General features: G+C 37.1%; 1 protein-coding gene across 2 annotated transcripts in view; it reads right to left on the bottom strand.

The window, feature by feature from the left end:
* Positions 1-12,673, bottom strand: part of RNF24 (ring finger protein 24) — an 85,362-nt gene that overhangs the window by 35,038 nt on the left and 37,651 nt on the right. The window contains exon 2 of one of the 2 annotated variants that reach the window (XM_079127881.1): positions 8,927-8,995. The exons of the other annotated variant lie outside the window; for it this stretch is intronic. Within the exon in view, the coding sequence (XP_078984007.1) occupies positions 8,927-8,982 (56 nt within the window). The 5' untranslated portion in view covers positions 8,983-8,995. The remainder of the gene's footprint in view (positions 1-8,926; positions 8,996-12,673) is intronic. 2 annotated transcript variants of the gene reach the window in all.

Below are 12,673 nucleotides of genomic sequence, written 5' to 3'. Positions count from 1 at the left end.
TTGTTTTTTTTTTTTGAGAAGCTCTATTTCTTTGTTGAAATGATCTTTTGCTTCCTGCAGGTGCTCTTTCAGCCTATCGGTATTATCATTCATTGCCTGCATTTGCTCTCTTATCTCATCCTTTGCTTCGCAAATCATCTTAATCATGTATAATCTGAAGTCCTTTTCTGACATTTCTTCTAACATACTGTCATTGGTTTCTATTAATATAGAATCTAGATTTGTTTGGATCATTTTCTTCCCTTGTTTTTCCATGTTGTTCATGTATCTTCCCCTCTAACAGTGTAGATCTGGGGTATTGCAGATTTCCCCCTATAGGCTTATAGTGGCCCTATACGTTTCCAAAACCCTTTCTTTAAGGGGAGATCAATATTAGCAGTGCCCAAGTCAGACACTATGCAATCCTAGACCAAATAGCCCCTATGGGGACAATAACAAAATTGTCATAGTAAACAAAATGAGTTCAAATATTATCTTCGGTAAAACAAACAGGTTTGCAATAAGGTCTGCAGTTTCTAATGGAGGAGAAAGAGGATGCAGAGGGATGTAGAATGTGGCTGTTAATGGGATAAGAAAAGAATATACACACGTTCTAGAAAATAGAAAGGGTGAGAGTGTAATCAAAAGAAATCGGATGTTAGCATGCAAAAAAGGGAGAAAGAGACTCTGAGGGAACAGGTAAATAAAAGGAAAAGAGAGCAAGAAAAGTAAACAAATAAAAACTTAAATTTTTTAAAAAGGAGAAAAAAGAAAATCTACAGTATAACAAGACATATACTAATGAAACCTCCCAGTGTTCAGTAGCCTAATGCATGAGAGGTACCTGACAATGAGCTTCAAGCCTCCAGCAGGCGTCACAGGATGGGATTTGCCCCACCCAAAGATCGGAGCTACAGCTTCCAGGATTATCCAAGATTGCCCCTCTGGCTTCAAAATGTGTTGGCAAATGGGGAGCTGCAGCTCAGGGGTGGATGTGGTCAGTTGGAGGTCCTGGAGACAAGATGTGGTTGGTCCAGCAGGGGTCCTGGAGGTCGGGTGTGTTTGATGTGGTTGTGGGATCCTGGAGGCCGGGTGCAATCAGTCGGTCTGGGGTCCCGGTGATAGGGCGCAGTCAGTTGGTCTGGGGGTCCTGGTGGCAGGGAGTAGTCAGTTGATGTGAGGGCCCCAGAGGCAGGGAGTGATCGGTTGGGCTGAGGTATCCTGGAGACGGGGCGCAGTCAGTCCGGCCAGGGGTCCTACAGGGCCTGGCTGTTGTCTCAAAATGGCGGCAGCCACGTGTAATCAAACCTGCAGGTACTGTGACAGAGAACTTCCAGGCGACAGGAGGCAGCTGGTGCTCCACTGATGGTTGGTGATCAGTTTGCTGACTGTTGTTGGAAGATCAGGAGGTGAACCTCGTGCGTTGGCTGATGGATAGGTGTAAGGCAGGCGATGGACAGGCGAGAGGCAGGCAAATGGCGGATGACAGACGCCTGACAGTGAGCAATCTGCACTCAAAAAAGGCGTCGATATGCTGGCAAACTGCAGGTCAACACAGCAGACAAATGGGGTAAACACCAGGGGATCGATAAGCAGCAAAAACTGCCTCACCGAGAAACAGATATCCTCTGCTTGAAACCAGAGTTACAGAGTGACAAGGAATGCAGCCTCCCTCTAGTCTGCCATCTTGGATCCAGAGTGACGAGGCACTTCACCTTTACTTTCATCTTCACCATTCATACTTAACTTTTGGCAACAACCAGAAATCCTGCATTTCTAAAATTCTATCATTTCAAAAGTGATATATAAATTGAATCATAAAGTATCTAACTTTCTGGAATTAGTTTCTTCTACTCAGCATAATTTTTTTGAGATTCATCTAAGCTTCTGTGTGTATCAATAGTTTGTTCCTTTTACTGCTACATAGTATTCCATGGTCTGTATGTATACAGTTTGTGTAACCATTCACCTGTTGGGGACCATCTTGGTTGTTTTCAGATTTTGGCTATTACAAATAAAACTATTATAAACATTGAGGTACATGATTCTGTGTAAACTTAAGCTTCACCTCTGTGTGATAAATACTCAAGAGTGCTTTGTTGATTTTTAAACTACACATATTTTAGTTCTTAGTAGTTACTCTAGAAATTATAATATGTATCTTATCACAATATAGAGTAATATTAATTTCAGTTTGCTCCAATATACATCCATTCCCACTCCTTTTTTAACATCATCATATCATCATCATCCTCTAGTCTATATATTTTATAAATCCAATAATACAGGTCATAATTACTGCTTTTACAAATTTTTGTCCTTTCAATATGATCAAAAGAGAGAAAAAACTTTATTTATAGCGCCTACCTACTTACTTTTTCAAGTACCCTCCCTCCCTTTCTTCCTTCCTTTCTGTATTAGGGGTTGAACCCAAAGGTGCTGTAACACTGAGCTACATCCCTGGCCTTTAATTTTATTTTTTAAAATTTTGAGACAGGATCTTGCTAAGTTGCTGAGAGTGGCCTCTAACTTACCATCTTTCTGCTTCAGCCTCCCAAGTCCCTGGGATTACAGGCATGTGGTACCATGCCTGGCCAGTACTCTTCATGATTTACCATTTGATATTTCCTGGCTCCATTACCAGGTTTTTTTTTTTTTTTTTAATGGTACTGTAGATCAAACCCAGGGGCAGTCTACCACATCTACACCCCCAGCCCTTTTTATTTTGAAACAGGGTCTTGCAAAGTTGCCCAGGCTAGTCTTGAAGTTTTGTCTTTTTTTAAAATTAATATTTTTTAAATTTGTTCTAATTGGTTATACATGACAGTAGAATGCATTTTGATACATCGTACACAAATGGAACATAACTTCTCATTCTTCTGGCTGTACATGGTGCTGAGTCACACCAGTAGTATAAGCATACGTGTTTATAGGGTAATGATGTGTCTCATTCTACTGTCCTTCCCATTCCCACCCCTCCCCTTGCTCCCCTCTGCACAATCCAAAGTTCCTTCATTCTTCCCTAAACACTCCCCCTGCACCTGCCCCACTATGGATCAGCATCCCCTTAGCAGAGAAAACATTCAGCCTTTGGTTTTTTGGGATTGGCTTATTTCACTTAGCATGATATTCTAGTTCCATTCTTTTACCTGCAAATGCCATAATTTCATTGTTCTTTAAAGTTTTCTGTTGTGTATATGTACCACATTTTCTTTATCCATTCATCTGTTGAAGGCATCCATGTTGGTTCCATAGTTTAGCTATTGTGAATTGAGCTGCTATAAACATTGATGTTGGTGTGTCACTATAGTATGCTGATTTTAAGTCCTTTGGGTATAGGCCAAGGAGTGGGATAGCTGGGTCAAATGGTGGCTAGCTTTGAAGTTTTAATCCTCTTGCCTCAGTCTACCGAGTAACTGGGATTACCACAGGCATATGCCACCATGCCCACCTCATCCCCTATCTTTTGTGCTATATGGTCATAAAGATCAAATCTTCATATTTATAAGCTCAGTGATGCATTTTTGTAATTATTGTTTTATGTAACTATCATTCATTTTTTTGGTACCAGGGATTAAACCCAGGGGCCCTTAACCACTGAGACACATCACCAGCCCCTTTTATTTTTCATTGTGAGACAGGGTTTTGCTAAATTGCTTAGGGACTTGCTACATTGCTGAGGCTGACTTTGAACTTGCAATACTCCTACCTCAGCCTCATGAGTTGCTGAGATTACAGATGTACACCACTATATTCAGCTTCATTTACTTCTTGAAATGGTTAAAAGTAACAGTAAATACGGATGCTGACTCTGGTATCATAGCTCACTTTCCTTGGCCATCCCACTTTTCTTTCTCACACCAAAAGCTGTAAACCAAGCAAGTCTTCCAGTGTCATATAACTTATGACAGAACTCTTAAGGTGCAAGCAGTTTCTCACAGCTTGACTGTAGTGTTTAACTGTAATTTTTTCTCTAATTTATAAGAAAAAGAAAGTTTTTGGCCAATTAGAAGTAACTCACTTCTTTGTTTTATACTGAGTATCTTTGTAGTCTCTTGAAACAGTCTTTTAAAACACATTTTTAAGTGGGTAGATAAGAGGAAACTTTTTAAATTTCAAAAATATGTCACTGAGCAGTAGAAACACCTAAGTTTTCTGATCAAAAGACATGCTGGGTTCCAGAGAAAATTATTATTATTGGAAAAAGACCTGTATGTACGCATATCCTAATAAAATTTCTGAATTCTAACATAGAAAAACTATGATAAGCTTCCAAAAAGAAAAGTCATGGTGCTATGATAGAAAGCATAAAGAACTATTACTAGATTTGTCTCGGGTCACATGTAATAGAGGGTTATGGAGTCAAGAGAGCCTGAGGTTTAATCATGAATTAGTCAGAGCCTTTGAGCATGCTATTTATCTTTTCTATGCCTCAATTTCCTTATTTGATAAAAGCAGAAAAACATTAGTAACTACTTTCTAGAGTCTCACAGGAATTAAGCAACTTAATATATGAAAAACATTTGGAACAATACCTGAGCACACCGTGTGTACATGAGAAATGTTAACTATCATTATTAACAAAAACACTGATTGACAAAAGACACTGTCTATACCTCCATCAAAATACAGCCGAGCAGACTTCTGATTCTAGAAAGATGGAGTAGATATTCATTCTCCTACTTCTCAAGCTAAATACAACTAAAACCTGTGGACATTACATATACAACAAACACAAGAAAGTTCAAGAGATCCAAGGAACTGTGTGGCAGTGTGTTCCCTGCAACTTCTTTTTATCTCACGTATCTCAGACTTGGAGCTAGAGAAGCTGACAAACCAGAAATGCCAACAGACAAAAACCAAAAAAGAGCCACAAAAAAATCTGTTTTCTCTAATCAAAGGACCATGAAAGGGGTAGACTGGGAGGACAGAAAACTTTTAGACAATGACTGCTCAATTTCAAGGTTAATATATCTCAGAAAATACTGTAGCTACATCCCTATACATGCCTGCCAAAGTAAAAAGAAGAGCCTAGATTTGTACCCTGGCTGAGAGATAATAGGGTGCCCCATTTGGTTTGCTGGGATAGTGTCAGATTAGGCCTCTGTGGAAATTGGGGTTTTATACTGACAGGGGATAATGAGGCCCCACCTTTGTAATATCAGTGGAGACAACATACGAACCCTGAGTTCCACCTCTTTCCACTAATGAGGTAACTATACTTTTTTCCACTGAAGTAATGACAGAGGAGATGGACAATCTTATTTTACTACCAACAGCAGCAACAAGCACTTTCCCAGTCACAGAGTACCAGTGAAAGCTTGGTAGAGAGCTGGAACTCCCATCCTGGTAATAACAAGGAGCCTCCTCACTCTCCCATGTCAACGGAGGCTAAGGGGAAACCTGGGCTTCTACCCTCACCTGGCATTAAAGAGGGCACTATATATCTCTACCTTATTTACTGTCAGAGTGATGTAAGGAAGTCAGCTAACACAGAAGGTTTAAATAAGATCTAGTCTTATAATATGCGGAATGTCCAGATTTCAAATGAAAATGACTCATAACAAGAACAAGAAAGATTGCCAACTAAATGAAAAAAGAAAACAGTTGCCAGCACTGATGACAGAGAAAGTCAGAAATGTCTGACAAAGATTTTAAAGCAGCCATCATAAAAAAGTTTCAACAAGCAATTATGAATATGCTTGAAACAAGTGAAAATGAAAGCCCCAGCAAGAAAATAGAAGACATGAACAAAACTGAAACTACAGAACTTAAAAACATTAGAAATGAAATGAAAAACTTAATGGATGGGTTCAACAGCAAAGTGGGAAAGAAATTGGAAAGGATCCATGAACTACAAGACAGAATAATAGAAACTAGCCAATAAGAACAACAGACTAGAATGAAGGAGAAACAAACAATGGCAAAAAACCCAGGGCCTCAGAGGCATGCAGGACTATAATAAAAAAATTTAACATTTATGTCATTGAATTTCTAGAAAAGGAGAAAGAGGGGGCAGAGCTGACAAAGTACTCAAAGAAATGACTAAAAAAAATTCCCGTATTTTGTAAAAAGCCTTAAATATACAGATTCAAGATACTGAGCAAACTCCAAACCCAAAGAGATTTACATTCAGGTATACCTTAGTGAAATTTCTGAAAACTAAAGACAAAGGAAAAAACCTGAAACATAGGAATGCATATTACCATTAGAAGGAAAATGGTTTGAAAGACAGATTTTTCACAAGAAACAATAAAGGAAAGAAGGAAATTATATGGAGCTCAGTGGTAGAGCAATTGCCTAGTGTGTGCGAAGCTCTTTCTGGATTCAACCTCCAGTACTGTAAAAAAGAAAAAAAGAAGGAAATTACAAACTTTTCAAGTGTTGAAAGAAGAGTCATCAACTCAGAATCTTACATCCAGCAAAAATGTCCTTCAGGAATTAAATAGGAAATCATATAAAGGAAAACAAAAGTTATTTGTTGCCAGAAGGCCTATTCAAGAATGACTAATGAAGTTATTACTTAAATGAAGTTATTTTAAAAGAAAGGAAATGATAAGAAAAGGATCCCTGGAACATCAGGAAGGAAGAAAAACACAATAAGCAAAAATATGGATAAACCAAATAAACTTTCCTTCTTTTCAGTTTTCCGAATTGTTTGATGGTTGAAGGGAAAATATAATTGTCTAAATTATTCTAAATGTATGAAGAGGGAATATCAACGTATTAAAAATAAGAGAAGAAAAAGAGATAAAAAGGAAGGCAAGACTTCTAATTTTCACTTAATTGGTAAAATGTTGACACCAGAAGACTTCATATATAATACAATACCTACAGCAATCAATGAAAATACTATACAAAGAGATATACTCAAAACACTACAGGAGGGGCTGGGGTTGTAGCTCAGTATAGAGCTTGCCTAGGATGCATGAGGCACTGGGTTCGATTCTTCAATGGTAACTAAAACAAACAAACAAACAAACAAACAAACAAAAAAACCCAACACTATAGGAAACTTCAAATGGACCTGAGACAATAATTCAAGTAACAGAGTAACCAGGTATAGAGAGAACAAACAGAAAACAAAAATCAGAATGATAGACCTTGCCTGGCAGGATGGTACATGTGGTCCCAAGGAAGCTGAGGTAGCAGGCGTACAAGTTCAAGGGCAGCGTGGCAACTTAGTGAGATCCTATCTCAAAAACAAAACAAAATATGCGCCCCCCAAATAGGCATAAGCCCTAATTTATCAATAGCTACATTAAGTTTAAATGGTTTAACTATGCCAATGAAAACACAAAGATTGGCAAAATGTATTAAAAATAGGGCCCAACAATATGCTGTCTACATGAAACTCACCTCAAAAATAATGACACAGGCTGAAAGGAATATAAAGAAAAAAATACATAATACAAGCATTAATAAACAGAAAGTAGGAGTGGCTATATTAATATCAGAAAAAGTAGACTTCAGAACAAATAAAATTCTCAGAGACAGAAACATTACATAATGATAAAAGGTCAAAGAAGACATAGCAATTGTAAATGTGTGCACACAAAATAACAGAGCTGCAAAATGTGTAAGGTAAAAACCAATAGAACTGAAAGATATAGACAAACCTACAATTATGCTTGGACACTTCAAAACCTTCTCTCAACATAAGCTGAAACAACTCCATAGAAAACTAAGAAGAACAAAGAAAAATTCGACAACACAATTAGCCAATAGGATCTAATAAAAATTTATAGAACATTTCATTGAGCAAGAACAAAATGCACAATCTTTTCAAGTATCTAAGAAAGTCCACATGCTCAGTTATTAAATGGACCTCAACAAACTTTAAAAAACTGAAATCATACTATGTTACTGTACACATTGGGTACAAATTAGAAACCTAATAGGATAAAATGTCCAAGCTCTTAGAAACTAATCAACACACTTCTAAATAATCTATGGGTCAAAAAGGATAATTTAACAAAAAATACTGAAATGATTGGAAATGAAATCAGAACATACCAAGATCTGTGGGACACCGGTAAAGGTGCTGAGGGAAGTTCATAGCATTAAGTATATATATTAGAAGAAAGACAATGTCTCAAATCAGTAATCTAAATGCCTACTTCAGAACCTAAAAAAGAGTAAAATAAAATCAAGACAAGCAGAAGGAAGTAAATAAGGAGGAGAAACTGGCAAAATTTGAACAGGGCAACAGTAGAGAAAAATCAGTGAAACAAAAAGCTGGCTTTACTCTTTGAAACAATCAATGACAAACCTGTGGGAAGAATAACAAGAAAAGTAAAAAGGGGCTGGGGTATAGTTCAGTGGAAGAGTGCTTGTGTAGCATGCATGAGGCCCTGGGTTTGATTCTCAACATGGAGGAGAGAGGAAACAGGAGAGAGGAGAAAAGACAAATTACCATTATCAAAAATTAAGTAGATGATGCCACCACAGACTCTGTAGACATCAAAAGGATAATAAAGATATGTACACATACACAGACATAAATTTAACAAAAATAGATAAATTACTAAAAAACACTATCACAACTCACCCAATAAAAAGATAATTTGAATAACTTTACAACTATTAAAGAAATTTAACTGATCATTTAAAAATTCATTAAAAAGAACGTTCTAGGCCCAGATATTTCATGACCAAACAGGGTTTATTCCAGGGATGCAAGTCTGGTTTAATATTTAAAAATCATTGTAGTCTACCATATTAAATAGCTAAAGAAGAAATATCACATGGTCGTATCAACTGATACATAAAAAGCATTTCACAAAATTCAACATACACTTATGATTAAAAATTTGCAGAAATTTAGAAATGGAGGTAACTTTCTCAACTTGATAAAGAGCACCTATAAAAGACAAACAAGTATATTTCAACTAGACAACAACAAAAACTGTAAATTATTCTTAATGGTGAAAGACTGAATACTTACCCCCCTAAGATCGGGAACAAGGCAGGATATCTGCTTTCACCACTCTTATTCAACATAGTGCTGGAAGTTCTAGCCAGTGCAATAAGGTAGAAAAGGGAATAAAAGGCATACACATCAGAAAGGAAGAAATTAAACTGCCCCTATTTGCTGACAACATCAATATCTACATAAAAAACAAAAAACCCAAGAACCTACAAAAACAAACAAAAAAACCCCCAAGGAACCTCCTAGAACTAATAAGCGAGTCTAGCAAATCTAGCTTCAAGATACAAAATAAACAATTAACAAAACAAAAATCAATTAACAATCAACATGTGAATACTGAAATTAAAAATACAATGAATTTATGCAATTGTTAAAAAAAGACTATATTCAATAGGATATGTATAGGACTTCAATGCTGAAAACAATAAAATGTTGATTAAAGAAATCAAGTAAGATCTAAATAAATGGGAGAGACATACTGTGTTTGTGGATTTGAAGAGTAAACAGAATAAAACTATTTTCTCCAAATTGATAAACTAAAATTCTAGTAAGATTTTTTAAAGATAAAAAGTTTACAAAATTTGGACAGAAAGATAGGTAAGGAACTAAAAGAGCTAAAACAGTTTTGAAAAAGGAATAAGGGAGAAGACAGTCTACACAATTTAATGACTTATCATTATAATAATTAAGACTGTGTAGTATTGGCAAAAGGACACACACAGATCAATGGAACAGAACACACACAAAATAACCCCCAAAGTGAACCATTATCTTACATACAAAATGTAAAACTATAATACAGTTGGCAAAAACAGAAGGAAATATTTGAGATCTGGAATTGGGCAAAGAGATTTGGTAGCAAAAGCATGTCCATTAAAGGAAAAATGATAATTGGATCTCATTATTAAAAAAAAAAAAAGCCTTCCCTTATGAAAGTCTTCGTTAAGTGGATATAAAGATATAGAGAGAAACTTTTCAAGATGGCAGAACAGAGGAGGTCACTTTCCTGGCTGCTCCGTGGAGTAAAGCCAAGAAAGCAGACAGGCAGCTTCTCAGCAAGGTAAGTAAACAAACAAACAAACAAAGCAGGAGACTTTACTGGAATTTAAAACTGGGCATTCAAAGCAGACCAGGGACTCAGGAGGTTGGATATAATAAAATAAGGAAGAAATCCCCAGTGGACAGTCACTGCCTCAGCTGGGCTGGAAGCACAAGCCAGAGCAGCCCCTCCAAGAGCAAAGTGGAGGCATAAGGGAATTAAAGGAATCTGCAATTTTGGGAGGCCCAAGGCATGACTGGGTACCAAGCATTTAGAGATCAAGAACATTGCCTGGCAAACCTGGAAGACACACTGCACAGTATCTGTGTGGGCAAAGAAGCTGCCATCTCTCTAGATGGCATTTGGGGACAAAGGAAGGAACCATTTTGCAGCCACTGTGCAGGGGCTGGCAGCTGAGGGGGCCAATTCCTGGCAAACCTGAGTCTGGCCCAAAATACAGGTCCAGTAAACACACACTGCACAACCTAGAGTGTGCTTAAGTGACCAGGAGAAAATCAAATGTGGAGAGAGGTTTACATAAGGCACTGGCAGTGGAAACCCACCCAGTTCCACCCCTCCCCCTCCAACTGAACTGCTTGCAGGAGGGACTGGGAGAGACACATCTGGCCAGGAACTGGGAAGGGTGGGGGTTGGAGAGATTGTTTGGAGATTAAACCTGAGACCATGAAACATGGGGTCCAAAGGAGATGACGGGGACTAAGAATTGGCTCCCCCACCACATGAGTGGAACCCAGCAAAGATTCCTGAGGTAGTCTTCCTGTATGGATCAGCAAGTACTAGGCACTGGAGGTGTGCTGATTTAAAATCTCCAGACTAACTGGCATTCAGCGAAGAGCCTGAAGCCCACATAAGCCTAAACCCTGCCTCCAGGAATTCTGCCTATGGGATTATCTCTCTCACTCTAGCAGTTCAGAGAGTGGAGCATCACATTCCAGACAACCCCACTTGGAACTGCTGAGAAGAGAAACAGAATCTTTGAAGTCCAACAGAAAGAATTCTTTAACTTTTTGTCAAGATCTTTTTAAAATTCTTTTTCTCTGTTTAATTGTGACCTTAATGATACATAGACATTTATACATATTCATATTTGTTTTTCATTTCTAGCATTTATGAAGCCAGTTGTTTTTCATGGATTAGTTTTTATTTTTGTGAATTAGGAGGTTTGATTAGTATATTTTACTTTTGTATTCTTTTATTTTTAATTTTTTAAAAAGTTTTACTTCACATTTTTTTCTTCTGTTTCCCTTGATTCTCTTTTCTTCTGCTAATAGTCAATCTCTATTGTTCTCTCTTTCACTCTTTATTCTTTTACTTGTCTCGCCTCCTCCCTCTCAATCATCACATCTTATATCACTTCCATTCTTTCCCTGTCCATTTGATATTATAAACCCTTTTGCAAACTTGTTTTTTTGTAGGCAGTAACTGATCTGTTTCTGTTTATTGTGATAATTAACATTGTAGATGTCATAGTAGGAACTATTTGATTTAATGCTATACATTGTTTGCATTGGTTGTTACTATTTGTCTCCCCCTTTAAACAGTGAGGTAGTAGAAACCTCCAGGAACATGGTAAGTCCACGGTAAGTAGGTTAGAAACTCTACTGCCTCAGATCCATTCCATTAGATGGGTACACACAAACAACATGAAAAAACAAGGGAACAAATTGCCCCAAACAAAGATACTCCAACAACAGAATCCATCAACATCACAGTGGAAGAAATGTCAGAGAAGTTTAGAATGTATGTAAACTGATCTGTGAAGTAAAGGATGGTATCAGGAATGAAATCAGAGAAAATACAGGAAGTGAAAGAACACTTCAATAAAGAGGAAGAGATTCTGGAAAATAAAAAAAAACAAGCAGATATCCTTGAAATGAAGGAAACAATAAACCAAATTAAAAACTCAACACAGTATCACAAACAAACTAGACCACTTGGAAGACAGAACCTCAGACAATGAAGACAAAATGTATAATCTTGAAAAAAGTTGACCACAGAGAGAAGATATTAAGAAACCATGAACAGAACTTCCAACAACTACTGAATAACATGAAAAGACCAAATTTAAGATTTATTGGGATAGATGAGGGTGCAGAGATACAAACCAAAGGAATGAACAATCTTTTCAATAAAATAGTATCATAAAATTTCCCAAACCTAAAGAATGAAATGGAAAATCAAATACAAGAGACTTACAGGACCTCAAATATACAAAATTACAACAGACCCATGCCAAGGCACACTGTAATGAAAATGCCTAACATACACAATAAGGATACAATTTTTTTTTTCTTTTTTTTTGCGGTGCTAGGGATTGAACCCAGGGCCTTGCACATGCCAGGCAAGCACTCTACCGACTGAGCTATATTCCCAGCCCATAAGGATACAATTTTAAAGGCTGCAAGAGAAAAAAAAAATATCAGATTATATATAGAGGGAAACTAATTCAGATCTCAGTTGATTCCTCAACCTAGACCCTAAAAGCCAGGAGGTCCTAGAATAACATATACCAAACTCTGAAAGAAAATAGTTGCCAACGAAGAATCCTATATCCAGCAAAATTAAGCTTCATTTGAAGATGAAATAAAAACCTTCCATGATGAACAAAAGTTAAAAGAATCTGCAACTAGAAGAAAGCTTGCATTATAGAATATTCTCAACAAAATATTCCATGAAGATGAAAAAAAAAAAAAAAAAAAAAA

The sequence above is a fragment of the Sciurus vulgaris genome, assembly GCF_902686455.1.
Source record: "Sciurus vulgaris genome assembly, chromosome: 2".
Taxonomy (NCBI): domain Eukaryota; kingdom Metazoa; phylum Chordata; class Mammalia; order Rodentia; family Sciuridae; genus Sciurus; species Sciurus vulgaris.
Note: the sequence above shows the minus strand (reverse complement) of the source record. Positions and strands in the feature narration are given on the sequence as shown.